This window comes from Heliconius melpomene, unplaced genomic scaffold (assembly GCF_056956725.1).
Source record: "Heliconius melpomene rosina isolate 202511_hmr_F unplaced genomic scaffold, ASM5695672v1 ptg000057l, whole genome shotgun sequence".
NCBI lineage: Eukaryota > Metazoa > Arthropoda > Insecta > Lepidoptera > Nymphalidae > Heliconius > Heliconius melpomene.
Genome location: NW_028181880.1, coordinates 1 through 18,642, shown reverse-complemented (window position 1 = coordinate 18,642; position 18,642 = coordinate 1). Strand labels below are relative to the sequence as shown.

At 52.9% G+C, this 18,642-nt stretch overlaps 1 protein-coding gene across 1 annotated transcript; it reads right to left on the bottom strand.

Moving 5' to 3' along the window:
* Window positions 1–1,652: 1,652 nt before the first annotated feature.
* Window positions 1,653–5,739, bottom strand: LOC146526361 (uncharacterized). Its single transcript, XM_085207201.1, has 3 exons — window positions 5,199–5,739; window positions 2,005–4,784; window positions 1,653–1,688 (listed from the first exon to the last, which is right to left on the bottom strand). The coding sequence occupies exons 1-3, from the start codon at window positions 5,737–5,739 to the stop codon at window positions 1,653–1,655; spliced, it is 3,357 nt and encodes a 1,118-aa protein (XP_085063327.1).
* Between the last annotated feature and the right edge of the window lie 12,903 nt (window positions 5,740–18,642).

Genomic DNA, 18,642 nt, shown 5'->3' with positions numbered 1-18,642 from the left:
AGGCAATGGAGTCTTGGCGGTGTCTTTAGACATCGCCAACGCCTTCAACTCCCTGCCATGGCCCTGCATAAAGGAGGCACTGTTATACTATCGTGTGCCTCCATACCTGCGCCGCGTCATCGGGGCTTACCTGTCCGGTAGGTCTGTGACCTTTCCAGCTCCTGGAGGAGGTTGGAAGGAGTTCGTTGTGTCGGCCGGTGCTCCACAAGGATCGGTGCTGGGTCCGATCCTCTGGAACATCGGATACGACTGGGTGCTGCGGGGCGGCACCCTGAGGGGGATAAAGGTCCTCTGTTACGCCGATGACACGCTGGTCTTGGCGCAGCAGTGGACCTATCGAGAGGCGGCAGTCCTCGCGACTGCTGGAGTTGTGGAGGTAGTCGGCCGCATAAAGCGGCTGGGCTTGGAAGTCTCCCTCAACAAGTCCGAGGCAATCTACTTCCATGCTCCTCGAAAGGGCCCACCGGCAGATGCCCACATCGTCGTCGGTGGCGTCAAAATTGACGTTGCCCGGAGCATGAAGTACCTCGGACTTGTTCTGGATGGTCGGTGGAGTTTTCGGGGCCGCTTTACATCTTTGGCCCCGAAACTGTTGAAGACAGCGGCGGCACTGGCGCGCCTTTTGCCCAATGTGGATGGGCCGAGCGCCTCTAGCCGTCGGCTGTACACCGGAGTGGTCCGATCCGACCGGCACAACATCACTCTGCTGCAACGTGCGCAGAGGGTGATGTCCATCCGGGCGATACGGGGGTACCGGACCATCTCCGGTGAAGTGGCGTGCGTGCTGGCTGGAGTCATACCGTGGGACCTGGATGCTCTTTCTCTGGCGTCGGTCTATTGCCGGCGTCGAGGCCTAGCGTCCGGGGAACCGGCAAGCCAAGCACGCACTGAGGAGGCGCGGGTAGCCGCGGTTGAAATGTGGGAAACTCGGCTGGCAAATCCATCTGCCGGCCTGAGGAAGATCGAGGCTGTTCGTCCAGTGTTCCGCCAGTGGTTGCGCGGCGTCACGGCGTCCTAACCTTCCGCACGACACAGGTGCTCACGGGGCATGGCTGCTTCGGGGGTTACCTGTGTCGGATCGCCGGGAGGGAGCCCGACGCTCGCTGCCACCACTGCGACGACTGCCTCGACGAGACGGCCCAGCACACATTGGAGGTGTGCTCAGCCTGGGCGTCTCAACGTCGCGCTTTGCGCGACGTCATAGGGGACGACCTTTCCCTGCCGGCCGTGGTCAAGGCTATGGCCGGCAGCGAGACGTCGTGGGATGCGGTCTCATCCTTCTGCGAGGCAGTGGTGCTCGAGACTTCCACTTCCACGCCCCTTACGGTTGTTGATCATAATTGGCCCAGCGTAGTCAACACCTACGTCACTAAATATAAAGTTTGCGTGCAGTCTCTGTTCAGGTAACTGTCCCATGATAGGTGTTACAGTTTTTCCTTTAAACCTTTTACATGTTACACATGATTGTGTAGTTTTTCTAGCCAGGTTGCGACCAGAAATTGGCCAGAAAACTTGACGTATGTGTGACAACAACAGTTGTGGGCCAGCGTGTAAAAGTGTGATGTGATAGGTTGCGAATATGATTTTAGTAATGTGATGAGCTGGGTGTAGAAGGATAGGGAATTTTCGATCGTAATTGTATGGCGATTGTGCTAACCTTCCGCCCACACGAATGAGTTGATTATCTCCTATGAAAGGATTAAGTGAATTTAATTTATGTGTTGCAGATAACTGTTTGTTATGTAATAATAGTTGATATTCCTCAGAAAAGAAATCTAATTGTACTATCTTTGCTAACTGATACCTAGCTATATTAAGTTCACTAGTTGATAAGGGCATGACGTCACCTATTTGACACACCTGTTGATGTTTATTTGTACTGCAATTATTGTTGTATGATTGTTTATGTTTGCAATGATGAATGAATCGAAGTATGTAAGCTACGATGCGTGTAAGTTTGTTGAAATTTGAGTATTTGTTAACAAATGAATTACTGTTAAGTACATCTCTGTGCGTGAGATGTGTTTGCGACCGGACTTCTGGAAGGTCAGATACGCTGAGATGCCCTGGTTGTTCAGGCCAGCTGTGATTATCATCATTCCTTAAAAAGTCAGGTCCTGAAAACCATAAAGGTGTGTGAAGTAATTGTTGTGCATTGGTACACTTTGTGATGATGTCTGCTGGATTTTGTTTGGTTGGTACATAGTACCATGACTGTGGATCAGTATGTTTGAGTATGTCTGTGACTTTGTGTTTGACGAATGTTTGTAGTTTGTGTGTAGGTGAATTTATCCAGGATAAAACAATTATCGAATCACTCCAATAATAACACTTACACTTGTTTATATTGCGTAGTGAGTTTAAAACTTTAATATTTAAGTGAACACCGGTGAACGCGGCACATAATTCAAGTCGCGGTATGGTAAGTGCTTTTAAAGGAGCCACCCGTCCCTTGGCTATTAACAATTGAACACTGATATTGCCGTCTGATGTGTAGGTACGTATGTATACGCACGCACCATACGCCTGTTGCGACGCGTCGCAAAAAATGTGGAGTTCAATGTTATCGCGCGACGAGTCACGGAATGCACGCCGAGGAATAGTTAATTGATTTATAAAAGATAACGATTCTACGAACTTCGCCCATTGTTGTTGTATTGAAACCGGTATTTCACCGTCCCAACTGATGTTATTTATCCACATCTGTTGCATTAGTAATTTAGCCTCGAGTATGCAAGGGCTAATGAGACCTAGTGGGTCGAAAATATGACCTATAGTGGATAAAATTGTGCGTTTTGTGATTTGCTTATGTGATGCAAATTCTGAATGTACTGTGTATGAAATTGTATCGCTGTGAATGTTCCATAAAATGCCTAATGTTTTTGATGGGTCGTTAGAACTAAGATTAACTGTTGTGTTGTCTGAATCATTAAAACCTAGTTTTTCAAGAACGGGCGGACAGTTAGACAGCCATTTTCTAAGTGGAAATTGATATTTCTTTAATTCGGAAAAAACTCCATTAGCAATTTCTAATAGTACCGGCTCGTCATCTGTCCCCGTCAAGAGGTCATCACAATAAAAATCATGCAAGATGATCTCGGAGACCAGTTTGTGATCATAATTGTCTGAATGATTTTGTGTGTTTTGACAATTTAGGCCTATTTGTTTGATGCAGCGTGTTGCTAGGTACGGCGCCGATGCCGTGCCATATGTGACAGTGTTGAGCGTGTATGTCTGCAGGGGTTCCGTTGGATTGTATCGCCATACGATTTGTTGTAAGGGCCGCTGATGTTCCACCACTGATATTTGGCGAAACATTTTTTCTATATCAGCTGATATTATATACCTATGTTGACGAAAGCGTATGAGTATAGAAATAAGATCGTCTTGGACAACAGGTCCTACAAACTGAATGTCGTTGAGCGATAGCTTTGTGGATGTTTTTGCGGAACCATCGAACACTGATCTGAATTTTGTTGTGGTGCTTGACTCACGTATAATACCATGATGTGGTAGGTAGTACACAGGTGAGCGCTGTATGTTTGTGTTGGTGCTGTCTGCACCTGATTGTATGATTGATTTATTATGTTCTGAATGAATGAATTTATTTTTCTGTGAATGTTTGTTTAAAGTCATGTGACCTAGTTGTATGTACTCTGTTATGAATTTTGAGTACTGTTGTTTATGTGTAGAATCTGAATTCATACGGTTTTCTACGGAATAAAACCGTTTTTTGGCTTGATAGTATGAATCACCCAAGCATTCAGGTGATTTTTTGAATGGAATAGTGACAACAAATCTGCCATCACTTTGTCTTGTGGTTGTTTGACTAAAAATGATTTCGCAAGCATCTGAATCGCAGGGTTCGTTGATTTGAGAATTAGATAAGCTATCTAACTCCCAAAAGCGGGATAACTGATCTGAATTGTCGTTATTAAAAAAACAACTGTTTGTGTGTTTGTTGTTGTTTGTTGTTGACCCTGAAACTAACCAGCCTAATTCAGTTTCGTGTAGTGTAGGCTGTTGTTTACCTAAATGAATCTGACCCCTACCAATTATTTGCCAGAATATGTCGGCGCCTAGCAATAAGTCAATTGGGGCGGGTTCATAAAACTTAGGGTCGGCTAGTTTTATATGCTTAGGTACATTTAAACCTTGTGGATCGATGCGCATGTGAGGTAATGAATGTGCTATTGTATCAAGTACCAAACATGACAAATTGGCTGTGAAAGAACTATTATATGATTTTATTATAACATTTGTGCGATGAAAAATTTTTGTATGTTGTTGATTTATGCCTGAGACTGTACCGCGAATGGGTTCGAAAGTGAGATTGAGCTTTGTACCCAGATTATTTGTGATGTAACAGGAGGTACTTCCACTGTCCAGCAATGCTCTCGCCAAGTGTGGTTTTCCATCACTGGCGATGACTTGTACTACGGCGGTGGAAAGTAAAACTGAGGTGTGTTGTGAATTACTGTTACTAGCGAGTGTAGTGTGCGCAGTGTCCTTGGATGGTTCCTTATGTATGTGTAGCATAGTGTTATGTTTCTGTTGACAGTATTTACATGCTCCGCCACGACAAGATTTTGTTTCGTGACCGTTATGCAAGCAGTTCGCACAGAAGTTGGAAAACTTGGACACCTTTTCTATCCTCTTTTCCACTGTCATTTGTTTAAATTGTGGACAAGCGTATAGATAATGGTGACCTTTACACAAGGGACAAGGAATGCGAGAATGTTTATTATCTTTATTGTCTGATTTGGATGATTGTGGTTTTAAATCTAATTTATGTATGTTTTTAGCGTCTTCAATATTTTGTAAAAGAAGGGAATGATCACTAATACATGTTGTTAAATCTTGAAATATAGGCTTATCCCTTGTAATTTTTTTAATTGTTTCATTCCAATATCTGATTGTTGCGATGTCTAATTTGGAGGTAATAAGATAAATTAACATTGTATCTACTGTGGGTTCGCCTAAATTATTAAGTGCTCTGAGGTTTTTGTTTACTGTGTCTAGTAATTGTCTGAGTGATGTTGCAGATTCCTTTTCAATGTTTTTTATGGTGAATATTGCGTGAAGGTGATTGTGTATTAGTTGAGAAGTGTTGTTGTACCTATCTGTGATAAGTTCCCATGCTACCCGGTAATTGTCTGATGACATTTCTAATGATTTAATAACTTCTGAAGCCTCACCTTGCAGAGATGCACGCAAATAGTGAAACTTTTGAATATTATCTATTGATTTGTTTTTGTGTATGAGTGATTCAAAGGTATCTCTGTACTCGAGCCAATTTTGATATTCCCCTGAGAAGTGTGGAAGGTCAATGGTGGGTAATTTAATAAATGCTTTAGTTGCTGATTCACTTGCAGTTGGAGTTTGTACTACAGACCCGTTGACGCAAGCAGTTTCATTGTCTCGCAGCAGCTGGATACCGAGCGCAAGTTGCTCCCGTTCCTTCAGCTGTTCATCTGAAACCCCAATAATGTCGTCGATGAGTGCTTGGTTTTTATCAAATTCAATTGCAAGGGACTTGTAGGACTCTAATCTATTATTTAATTGTATAATATCTAAATCAGACAACGGTTTATTGTATTTTAATAAAGATTCAATATAATTTTTGAAAATTGTGACCTTTCCTTTATGACTAGATCTCCTTTTTTTGTATGTATTGAGTTGAGAAGAATCATAATCATCGAACTTGTTAGATGTTTGGGCTGAGTTAGAATCAGTCATGATTGAAATTTTATAAAAATTATGTAATTAGATAAGTAGGTAATTGAAACGATACTTAAATTGGATAGCAAATATGGCAGGCACAGTGTGATGATCACGCAACTTTACCAAATTACCCTCGGTGTGAGGCTAACTCGATGCGCTGAGAACAGGGCGATGTAAGCTGTAAGTATGTAAGCAATGTATGTAAGCTGTCGTAAGCAAGCTGTTTAGCAAAGAATTTTTTTTTTTTGGAAAGCAATAAAGTAATGAAAAGAAATGATTGGTGATAAGAAAGAATTAAATTTCGAAAAGATCGGCAAGAAAATTATAAAAGTAAAATGTAGGTAGGTTATAATTGGAAAAAAAAATCTGATGCAATAGTTAGTTACGTATAAATTATTGCTTATTTTTTATTGTAATGGACGGTATAATGCTTGAAAGGGAATGGATGGCTATTAAGCAAGTTCACTAAATGTTTGATAATGAGTATGATGACACTGAATGTGCACTTTAATAGAATGAATTGGTCGAACTCACGTAACTGTTGCTACCAAACCCTTTTTTTCGTCCTCAGCGATTGATGTGGCCAACGCTTGTGTGGCGGCGGCATCCAGATGCTCGTAGGCTGCGTTCGCTGTTGCGATGTCCGCTGTATGACCTTCAGCTGAATTCCGGACGCGCTGTGTGGTGGCGTGGCTTACGATCACGACGCTATTTTAATTACTATAACCTATTAGACGGACGCGAAGGACCATAGATAGGCCCAGATAAATGAAAAAGCGGACTGTATATATATATAGGTTTACTTCTGGTTAGGTTTCAAATAAATAAAAATAAAAGCGTGCGATCGCGTTGTAATCTTGTGATGCTGTCAAAGTAGTAATGGCGCGCTCGCAGTGGTCGAGCCGCGCCGCCCGCTCCCCTCGCCGCGTTGTAGCCGTGTGTATCGTGTTAACGATGTGTGCGTTAACAAGGATAGAAAATAAAAAATTAATTGATGCAATAGATTGAGTTAAAAAATATTTTAAGGAAGCTTCTGAATTTAATAGATTATTGGGGGAAGAGATTAAGGGGATAAATCTAAGTAAATTAATTTCTAAGCCAAGTCAGCATCCTAATCATGAATTTGATGAAATAGGAATTATAGTTCTGAAAAATAAAATAAATAAGAAAAATATTCCGCTAAATCAGATAGCTTGGACCATAGAGGGTGGGATGACAGCTGTAACATTTTACCAACAAACCGATCAGACAGGAATTGGCGACGGATAGGATAAGGAGGATCAACACACTCAACCTGCAGTGCGTTGGTGGGAGAAGACTTCATTGCACCTATAATAATTCGTAGGCATTTGTATTGGATCCTATTGAGTTTTTCAGTAGCAACTTTGTTAAAGGGGTCTAAAACAAATAATCCGTAGTCAATGTGACTACGGATAATGGCATTGTACAGTAGTTTGAGAGTATAAGGGTGTGCACGCCACCACACACCAGACACAGCTCTTAAAGCGTTGATGCCGTTTTCACATTTTTTACTGACATGTTCAGCATGGGCAATTCCGTTCAGTCTTTTATCGAGAATCATGCCTAAGAATTTAACATTTTCTGCTAATTGGATAGTATTATCCCAATACCCACTAAAACCTCACGGTGCTCCTCCTCGACCGCCACTGGCCGCGAGACACGGGGACGTGAGTCTTCCGCGAAACGCGGCGGCGGGAGCCTGCAAGGCACGTCGCGGAGTCAAGGGTGTGTGGGCACCCTCGACGGCCTGCTCGGAGTAGCGCGCGGGAGCAACCTGTGCGTGCCTACTCGGGCCAGGTTGGTAGGCGGTCAGCTTCCCCAAGCTGACCGCCCTCTAGCACATTAGGGCGGAAGGCGGCGATCGTGTGCCGCCCTCCGGCGACCCGGTCTCTTACGGCGGATGGCGACTTCGGCAAAAGCCTCCCTCGCCCGTTCCGCCGACTTCTTCTCGAGCACCACTGCCTCGCAGAAGGATGAGACCGCATCCCACGACGTCTCGCTGCCGGCCATAGCCTTGACCACGGCCGGCAGGGAAAGGTCGTCCCCTATGACGTCGCGCAAAGCGCGACGTTGAGACGCCCAGGCTGAGCACACCTCCAACGTGTGCTGGGCCGTCTCATCGAGGCAGTCGTCGCAGTGGTGGCAGCGAGCGTCGGGCTCCCTCCCGGCGATCCGACACAAGTAACCCCCGAAGCAGCCATGCCCCGTGAGCACCTGTGTCATGCGGAAGGTTAGGACGCCGTGACGCCGCGCTAACCACTGGCGGAACACTGGACGAACAGCCTCGATCTTCCTCAGGCCGGCAGATGGATTTGCCAGCCGAGTTTCCCACATTTCAACCGCGGCTACCCGCGCCTCCTCAGTGCGTGCTTGGCTTGCCGGTTCCCCGGACGCTAGGCCTCGACGCCGGCAATAGACCGACGCCAGAGAAAGAGCATCCAGGTCCCACGGCATGACTCCAGCCAGCACGCACGCCACTTCACCGGAGATGGTCCGGTACCCCCGTATCGCCCGGATGGCCATCACCCTCTGCGCACGTCGCAGCAGAGTGATGTTGTGCCGGTCGGATCGGACCACTCCGGTGTACAGCCGACGGCTAGAGGCGCTCGGCCCATCCACATTGGGCAAAAGGCGCGCCAGTGCCGCCGCTGTCTTCAACAGTTTCGGGGCCAAAGATGTAAAGCGGCCCCGAAAACTCCACCGACCATCCAGAACAAGTCCGAGGTACTTCATGCTCCGGGCAACGTCAATTTTGACGCCACCGACGACGATGTGGGCATCTGCCGGTGGGCCCTTTCGAGGAGCATGGAAGTAGATTGCCTCGGACTTGTTGAGGGAGACTTCCAAGCCCAGCCGCTTTATGCGGCCGACTACCTCCGCAACTCCAGCAGTCGCGAGGACCGCCGCCTCTCGATAGGTCCACTGCTGCGCCAAGACCAGCGTGTCATCGGCGTAACAGAGGACCTTTATCCCCCTCAGGGTGCCGCCCCGCAGCACCCAGTCGTATCCGATGTTCCAGAGGATCGGACCTAGCACCGATCCTTGTGGAACACCGGCCGACACAACGAACTCCTTCCAACCTCCTCCAGGAGCTGGAAAGGTCACAGACCTACAGGTAAGCCCCGATGACGCGGCGCAGGTATGGAGGCACACGATAGTATAACAGTGCCTCCTTTATGCAGGGCCATGGCAGGGAGTTGAAGGCGTTGGCGATGTCTAAAGACACCGCCAAGACTCCATTGCCTCGGGCCACCGCATCCTGCGCATAGGACTTTACCTCCAGTATGGCATCCACCGTCGATCGCCCCCTACGGAAGCCATACTGGTGGTCCGAGAGGTCCGGACCTGTCCCCTCCAAATGGTGTTGTAGCCTCCTGGCTACAACACGCTCAAGGAGCTTGGCGATCTCGCTCAAGAGCACGATGGGCCTGTAGGCGGAGGCTGAATCCGCCGGGCGACCCTCCTTCTTGATGAGGACTAACCTGCCTGTCTTCCACCGCTGTGGAATTATGGCTTGAGCCAGACAGGCAGTGAATAGTCCTCGCACTCTGGGCCCTAAGGTGTTGAGGGCCAGAGTTAGCGCCCGGCCGGGAATGCCATCCAAGCCCGGGGCGGTGCTCTTGAGCCGAGATCGGCGTACAGCTTCTTCGAGCTCCTCCTCCTCCACCGGTGGTGTGACGCTGTCCTCGTCGTCCTCCTCTTCCTCCTCACGCGCTGCAGGGCGGGCCATACTGGGTGGTGCACGACCACCAGTACACTTGCCGCCGTTGAGGGCGGCGCCCGGAACGGGGCATTGACGCGTCACAGATACGCGTCAGCGCCCCCTGCGCCCAGGATGCGGCGTATTCTGCAGACGCCAAGCTCTGTGGCAGCCAGGATTCCACTATCGCGGCCTCCTCCAACAACTCCCTGTCGAGGCGACCCAGTTGCCACCGCGGTCCGTACTCTCGCGAGTTTTGACTGGGGGCTGGTGGCACCGCAGGATGTATGGAGATCTCGTACAAGATGTAGAGGTGATCCGAGAGAGTCTCCACATCATCCAGCACTCGCCAGCCCCGAACACGACATGCTAGGGCCGGGCTCGCGACCGAAACGTCCACGACGGATCCGCCCAGCCTTCGCACACACGTGTTCTTGGTCGCTCGGTTGAGCACAGACAAACCGGTGGCAACAACCCACTCCGACAGCGTCACACCACGCACATCCGTCGTTGCGGAGCCCCACACGCTGGACTTCGCGTTGAGATCGCCGGCCACCAACACTTCCGCCGGACGAAATCGCTCTACCATTTCCCCCAATCGTATAAGGAACTCTTCAAACTCCGCAAGAGTTCGATTGGGGGAAAAGTAGACCCCTACGACAACTAGGTCGCCGACAAGTGCAGCGACGCATCCCGCACCCCTCTCTACTCGTGAGAAGGGCGGAGAGCCCGCCGCGACCTGGGTGATAATAGTCACCACCCCGGAGTTGTCGGCTACCCAGTTGTCTCTGTCGGGAACGCTGTAGGGCTCCGAAACAACCGCCACCTGTATAGACCACTGCGCCAGGCTTTGGACCAATAAGTCCTGGGCCCTGGCACAGTGGTTTATATTCGCCTGCAGCACACGGAGAGCCATTATTGGTCTTCCATGTGCTGCGCCTCCTCTCGCCCAATTGGGGCGTCTGGCTTGCCCGCTGGTGGCCCATTTCCTCCCTTCCTGCCACTCCTCCTCTTCCTCGAGGAGCTGGCTTTTCCACATATGGCGCTTCCCACTGTATGGTCTGCGGGCTGTTCTGCCGCCACGCAAACCGGGCAGTGAGGTGCCGCCGAGCACTGATTTTGTTTGTGCCCAGCTTGTCCGCACCTGAAACACTGCTGGCTCCTATCATGTGCACTGCTGCACTTCGCCGCCACGTGACCAATCTCGTGGCAGCGATAGCAGCGCAGGGCTCGCTGTTGCAGCAGTTGCACACGCGCCGAAACGAAGCCCACTAGGAGCCTCGACCCGCTGACCTTCTTCGCTGCCATAACAGGGCAACGAACCCAAGCTGTGCCTAGGCCATTTTGGTCCTGTCGGATCTCTCCTACTTTGACCAGACCAGCATCACAGCCGCCAACTCGGCTTATGGCCTGCACCACCTCCTCCGAAGTGGCAGAGTCATCCAGGCCACTGACCCGCAACTCTGCGCACTTCACTGGTCTTGCGACCAACACCTCGCTGGAGTCCAGCACCCCGCGCAGCCGCTGAGCCAGGGCATCCGCCTTTTCGCTACTATTGGCGCCAGGTAGCTCCAGAACCCTGGCACCAGTAGAGGCGACTCTGAGACGCAAGTCAGAAATGCCCAGGTCTTCCAACTTTATCGCCTGCTTAACTTGCGACAGGACGTCTTTGTACGTCAACTCTTTACTGGCGGCAGCCGGCTGCAGAGTTAGCGTCACCGCCGCGGATCGCGGAGGGCGCAACTTGGGCTTAGCAGCCGACTTCGACGTTGCCTTCTGCGTTGTCTGTTTCGCTGCTGTCGCCTTCTTCTTCCCTTTACGCACCACCGTACTCCAACCTTCGTTCAGGTCTGCAGGAGCGGAAGGCAGCGGACGAGGCTCTACCGGTGCGGCTTGTAGGGCTTTTCTTCCTGTCTGTTTGCCTTTCCCTTTCTTAGGGCCCTGCTTCTGCTTCGGGCCAGGGTTGGCAGGCGCTACTAGGGTCGCCACAGTAGGCTCTGCGGCTACCGCTGAGACGGCCGCCTGACGCCTTTTGTCCGCCGCTAAAGGAGGACGAACTGGCTTTGCCGGTAGGAGCCTGTCCTCCAGCGCCGCCAGCCGCGTATTAAGCAATGTGCCCACCTGCACCATTACTGTACGCGCCACGTCGTCCTCCTTCTTCTTCTCCTCGGGGCCCTGTCGCTGGGTCCTAGAGCGCTCCAGTTCAGCTCGCATTAAGGACATCTCCTTGCGCAGCTCAGACAGTTCTTGGGTCAGTCGGATGTTTGCTGCCCGTAACTGCGTCACCTCCTCGTTAGCTGTCCTGCTAGCCAACATCCCCACGGCCGTGTTAATTGCGCCGGCGGCCTCCTTAAGGGCTTTTGTAAAGGTGCCCTTAAGGTTGCCGGATCTGCTGGCGACTTTATTAATTATGGCAATGCTGTCAGAGACCTGGTGCTGCAGATCATGCACCAAAGGGCCATCCACCCTAGGTCCCGCAAAGTCGGGCAAATCTGAGAGCCTGGAGCTTGCCCTAGACTGCACCGACTCCGCCATCCCTACGACCTCTTCCTCCGCTTGGAGACGAAGCTCCTTTCGCCTAGCCGTGGATAACTTGGCCTTCGGCTTCTCTCTTTCCTCTCCACTTTCCGAAGAGCCGGAGCGGGTCTTCTTGCTCCTTGGCCTCTTCCGATATTTGCGGTCTCTCCGCATCTCCTCAGTTTGTGGCTCTATAGAGACACAACTGTCCGCCTCCGACTCAGTGGCCGCCCAGAAACGGCCACGTGAGGATGTTGAGTTCGACCTGGACCTTCCACTGATGATAGAGGCGATTTCCGCCAGGTCCAGTCGTTTCAAGACAACTTTCGAGTCTTTCATACTCCCTGCCTCACTTGTGGGCACAGAAGCCCTCCTCTCGCCTATAGCAGGCACGACTCCTTCAGCTCCGCCCATCTTGGGCCACGTCACCTCACCGCCCTCCTCGGGCCCCACCACATCCTCAATTTGGTTTTTATTTTTTGAATCTTCCATATTGATCCCACGAGTATGGGGGAAAAAAACGGTCCATCCTAGCAGTGCCCCCTGTACTCGGATAAGCCTATTACGCCAGGGTGTCGGCCGGTACCCTGGCGGGACCAGCAGTAGCGACTGATCTCCCCATCAGCCATGAACCCCTCGCGCTGCTTCGCCGCTTGGGTTGGGGTAATTTTTTATAGAGGTTTTCTTCCTCGCAGCCCGGCCGGTAAAGGCAAGGCCCTCGGTTCCACTCCTGATTACGAGACATGACCGCAACCAAGAGTGGAGTTCCGATATATTCGGCGCTGGCTCATCACTGCACCTGCGTGGCGGTAGGGTGAGTACACACCACGCGCGCCCTCCGGTTCCTCACACTGTGTCCTCTGCATGACAGAGGACACGCGGAGAACCACGTCGGATTATTAGCCAGCGAGCAATCATTACCCAAGGACGAATCCTGTGGGCACCAATTACTCGCCGCCCAGGGTGCACCGGCCCGCACACTGTTCGTCCCCCCCGAATGACAAGCATTCGAGAAAGGGCCAACAGCGAGCGAACACACGAGGAGGTTATCCGACCAAGCACCCCTACGAAAGTGACGACCTGGACCTACCTCTTATAATAGAGGCAACCTCCTCATGGTCCAGACGCTCTAACACGACTCGCGCATCCTTCAACCCCCCTCCTATTGGCACAAGTGCCGGACTTTTGCCCCTTTCGAGCAAAGTACTCCCTACGCCTTTCTCGGGCACAACTACTACTCCGCCCATCTCGGGCAACAACAGATCACCGCCCTCCTCGGGCCTCCCTACGTCATCATTTTGGGTTTTTAAGTTAACATTTTCCATTTTGTTCCCACGAGTGTGGGGGAAAAACGGTCCATCCGAGCAGTGCCCCCTGTACTCGGATAAGCCTATTACGCCAGGGTGTCGGCCGGTACCCTGGCGGGACCAGCAGTAGCAACTGATCTCCCCATCAGCCATGAACCCCTCGTGCTGCTACGCCGCTTGGGTTGGGGTAATTTTTTATAGAGGTTTTCTTCCTCGCAGCCCGGCCGGTAAAGGCAAGGCCCTCAGTTCCATTCCTGATTACGAGACATGACCGCAACCAAGAGTGGAGTTCCGATATTTTCGGCGCTGGCACATCACTGCACCTGCGTGGCGGTAGGGTGAGTACACACCACGCACGCCCTCCGGTTCCTCACACTGTGACCTCTGCATGACAGAGGACACGCGAAGAACCACGCCGGATTATTAGCCAGCGAGCAATCATTACCCAAGGACGAATCCTGTAGGCACCAATTACTCGCCGCCCAGGGTGCACCGGTCCGCAACACTGTTCGTCCCCCCCGAACGACAAGCATTCGAGAAAGGGCCAACAGCGGGTGAACACACGAGGAGGTCATCCGACCAAGCACCCCAACCTAACCTAACATTTTTTTTTTTTAACATGAGGAAATCCTTTTACGGATACCGGCCCGAGTGGGGACTCGAGCGGGTTATGTGGGACTCATGGACCGGCTGAAGGCCAATCCCAATACCCACTAAAACCTCACGGTGCTCCTCCTCGACCGCCACTGACCGCGAGACGCGGGGACTAGAATCGTCCACGAAACGCGGCGGCGGGAGCCTGCTAGGCACGTCGCGGAGTCAAGGGTGTGTGGGCACCCTCGACGGCCTGCTCGGAGTAGCGCGCGGGAGCAACCTGCGCGCGCCTAATCGGGCCAGGTTGGTAGGCGGCCAGCTTCCCCAAGCTGACCGCCCTCTGGCACATTAGGGCGGAAGGCGGCGGTCGTGTGCCGCCCTCCGGCGACCCGGTCTCTTACGGTGGATGGCGACTTCGGCAAAAGCCTCCCTCGCCCGTTCCGCTGACTCCTTCTCGGGCACCACTGCCTCGCAGAAGGATGGTTTTCGCCACTTACCGCCGGCACCTTCCCGCGCATTCCCGCGGGTTGTATACCACCTTGAAGGCCCCTCGGAGCCCGAACGATCGACACCAGTTTCAACTGAATCCGAGCGGGGAAAACTGAAAGAGGGGCCTTCAAGGTGGTAAACAACCCGCGGGAATGCGCGGGAAGGTGCCGGCGGTAAGTGGCGAAAACCGATTTTTTCAGTTTTCCCCGCTCGGATTCAGTTGAAACTGGTGTCGATCGTTCGGGCTCTTGAAGACCTTCCCGCGCATTCCCGCGGGTTGTTTACCACCTTGAAGGCCCCTCTTTCAGTTTTCCCCGCTCGGATTCAGTTGAAACTGGTGTCGATAGTTCGGGCTCCGAGGGGCCTTCAAGGAGGTATACAACCCGCGGGAATGCGCGGGAAGGTGCCGGCGGTAAGTGGCGAAAACCGATTTTTTCCAACCCGCGGGAATGCGCGGGAAGGTGCGGGCGGTAAGTGACGAAAACCGATTTTTTCCAACCCGCGGGAATGCGCGGGAAGGTGCCAGCGGTAAGTGGCGAAAACCGATTTTTTCCAACCAGCGGGAATGCGCGGGAAGGTGCGGGCGGTAAGTGGCGAAAACCGATTTTTTCAGTTTTCCCCGCTCGGATTCAGTTGAAACTGGTGTCGATCGTTCGGGCTTCGAGGGGCCTTCAAGGTGGTAAACAACCCGCGGGAATGCGCGGGAAGGTGCCGGCGGTAAGTGGCGAAAACCGATTTTTTCAGTTTTCCCCGCTCGGATTCAGTTGAAACTGGTGTCGATGGCGGTAAGTGGCGAAAACCGATTTTTTCAGTTTTCCCCGCTCGGATTCAGTTGAAACTGATGTCGATCGTTCGGGCTCCGAGGGGCCTTCAAGGTGGTATACAACCCGCGGGAATGCGCGGGAAGGTGCGGGCGGTAAGTGGCGAAAACCGATTTTTTCAGTTTTCCCCGCTCGGATTCAGTTGAAACTGGTGTCGATCGTTCGGGCTCCGAGGGGCCTTCAAGGTGGTATACAACCCGCGGGAATGCGCGGGAAGGTGCGGGCGGTAAGTGGCGAAAACCGCACCGATCCTTGTGGAGCACCGGCCGACACAACGAACTCCTTCCAACCTCCTCCAGGAGCTGGAAAGGTCACAGACCTACCGGACAGGTAAGCCCCGATGACGCGGCGCAGGTATGGAGGCACACGATAGTATAACAGTGCCTCCTTTATGCAGGGCCATGGCAGGGAGTTGAAGGCGTTGGCGATGTCTAAAGACACCGCCAAGACTCCATTGCCTCGGGCCACCGCATCCTGCGCATAGGACTTTACCTCCAGTATGGCATCCACCGTCGATCGCCCCCTACGGAAGCCATACTGGTGGTCCGAGAGGTCCGGACCTGTCCCCTCCAAATGGTGTTGTAGCCTCCTGGCTACAACACGCTCAAGGAGCTTGGCGATCTCGCTCAAGAGCACGATGGGCCTGTAGGCGGAGGCTGAATCCGCCGGGCGACCCTCCTTCTTGATGAGGACTAACCTGCCTGTCTTCCACCGCTGTGGAATTATGGCTTGAGCCAGACAGGCAGTGAATAGTCCTCGCACTCTGGGCCCTAAGGTGTTGAGGGCCAGAGTTAGCGCCCGGCCGGGAATGCCATCCAAGCCCGGGGCGGTGCTCTTGAGCCGAGATCGGCGTACAGCTTCTTCGAGCTCCTCCTCCTCCACCGGTGGTGTGACGCTGTCCTCGTCGTCCTCCTCTTCCTCCTCACGCGCTGCAGGGCGGGCCATACTGGGTGGTGCACGACCACCAGTACACTTGCCGCCGTTGAGGGCGGCGCCCGGAACGGGGCATTGACGCGTCACAGATACGCGTCAGCGCCCCCTGCGCCCAGGATGCGGCGTATTCTGCAGACGCCAAGCTCTGTGGCAGCCAGGATTCCACTATCGCGGCCTCCTCCAACAACTCCCTGTCGAGGCGACCCAGTTGCCACCGCGGTCCGTACTCTCGCGAGTTTTGACTGGGGGCTGGTGGCACCGCAGGATGTATGGAGATCTCGTACAAGATGTAGAGGTGATCCGAGAGAGTCTCCACATCATCCAGCACTCGCCAGCCCCGAACACGACATGCTAGGGCCGGGCTCGCGACCGAAACGTCCACGACGGATCCGCCCAGCCTTCGCACACACGTGTTCTTGGTCGCTCGGTTGAGCACAGACAAACCGGTGGCAACAACCCACTCCGACAGCGTCACACCACGCACATCCGTCGTTGCGGAGCCCCACACGCTGGACTTCGCGTTGAGATCGCCGGCCACCAACACTTCCGCCGGACGAAATCGCTCTACCATTTCCCCCAATCGTATAAGGAACTCTTCAAACTCCGCAAGAGTTCGATTGGGGGAAAAGTAGACCCCTACGACAACTAGGTCGCCGACAAGTGCAGCGACGCATCCCGCACCCCTCTCTACTCGTGAGAAGGGCGGAGAGCCCGCCGCGACCTGGGTGATAATAGTCACCACCCCGGAGTTGTCGGCTACCCAGTTGTCTCTGTCGGGAACGCTGTAGGGCTCCGAAACAACCGCCACCTGTATAGACCACTGCGCCAGGCTTTGGACCAATAAGTCCTGGGCCCTGGCACAGTGGTTTATATTCGCCTGCAGCACACGGAGAGCCATTATTGGTCTTCCATGTGCTGCGCCTCCTCTCGCCCAATTGGGGCGTCTGGCTTGCCCGCTGGTGGCCCATTTCCTCCCTTCCTGCCACTCCTCCTCTTCCTCGAGGAGCTGGCTTTTCCACATATGGCGCTTCCCACTGTATGGTCTGCGGGCTGTTCTGCCGCCACGCAAACCGGGCAGTGAGGTGCCGCCGAGCACTGATTTTGTTTGTGCCCAGCTTGTCCGCACCTGAAACACTGCTGGCTCCTATCATGTGCACTGCTGCACTTCGCCGCCACGTGACCAATCTCGTGGCAGCGATAGCAGCGCAGGGCTCGCTGTTGCAGCAGTTGCACACGCGCCGAAACGAAGCCCACTAGGAGCCTCGACCCGCTGACCTTCTTCGCTGCCATAACAGGGCAACGAACCCAAGCTGTGCCTAGGCCATTTTGGTCCTGTCGGATCTCTCCTACTTTGACCAGACCAGCATCACAGCCGCCAACTCGGCTTATGGCCTGCACCACCTCCTCCGAAGTGGCAGAGTCATCCAGGCCACTGACCCGCAACTCTGCGCACTTCACTGGTCTTGCGACCAACACCTCGCTGGAGTCCAGCACCCCGCGCAGCCGCTGAGCCAGGGCATCCGCCTTTTCGCTACTATTGGCGCCAGGTAGCTCCAGAACCCTGGCACCAGTAGAGGCGACTCTGAGACGCAAGTCAGAAATGCCCAGGTCTTCCAACTTTATCGCCTGCTTAACTTGCGACAGGACGTCTTTGTACGTCAACTCTTTACTGGCGGCAGCCGGCTGCAGAGTTAGCGTCACCGCCGCGGATCGCGGAGGGCGCAACTTGGGCTTAGCAGCCGACTTCGACGTTGCCTTCTGCGTTGTCTGTTTCGCTGCTGTCGCCTTCTTCTTCCCTTTACGCACCACCGTACTCCAACCTTCGTTCAGGTCTGCAGGAGCGGAAGGCAGCGGACGAGGCTCTACCGGTGCGGCTTGTAGGGCTTTTCTTCCTGTCTGTTTGCCTTTCCCTTTCTTAGGGCCCTGCTTCTGCTTCGGGCCAGGGTTGGCAGGCGCTACTAGGGTCGCCACAGTAGGCTCTGCGGCTACCGCTGAGACGGCCGCCTGACGCCTTTTGTCCGCCGCTAAAGGAGGACGAACTGGCTTTGCCGGTAGGAGCCTGTCCTCCAGCGCCGCCAGCCGCGTATTAAGCAATGTGCCCACCTGCACCATTACTGTACGCGCCACGTCGTCCTCCTTCTTCTTCTCCTCGGGGCCCTGTCGCTGGGTCCTAGAGCGCTCCAGTTCAGCTCGCATTAAGGACATCTCCTTGCGCAGCTCAGACAGTTCTTGGGTCAGTCGGATGTTTGCTGCCCGTAACTGCGTCACCTCCTCGTTAGCTGTCCTGCTAGCCAACATCCCCACGGCCGTGTTAATTGCGCCGGCGGCCTCCTTAAGGGCTTTTGTAAAGGTGCCCTTAAGGTTGCCGGATCTGCTGGCGACTTTATTAATTATGGCAATGCTGTCAGAGACCTGGTGCTGCAGATCATGCACCAAAGGGCCATCCACCCTAGGTCCCGCAAAGTCGGGCAAATCTGAGAGCCTGGAGCTTGCCCTAGACTGCACCGACTCCGCCATCCCTACGACCTCTTCCTCC

Bases quoted from the DNA above. Each gene is read 5' to 3' on its own strand.
- LOC146526361 (XM_085207201.1), bottom strand. From the start codon at position 5,739: ATGACTGATTCTAACTCAGCCCAAACATCTAACAAGTTCGATGATTAT. The intron at 4,785-5,198 runs GTGAGGCTTCAG...TACATAAATTAG, and splicing joins TTTGCGTGCATCTCTGCAAG to ATTTAAAACCACAATCATCC. The intron at 1,689-2,004 runs GTACTTAACAGT...ATCCTTTCATAG, and splicing joins CACATCTCACGCACAGAGAT to GAGATAATCAACTCATTCGT.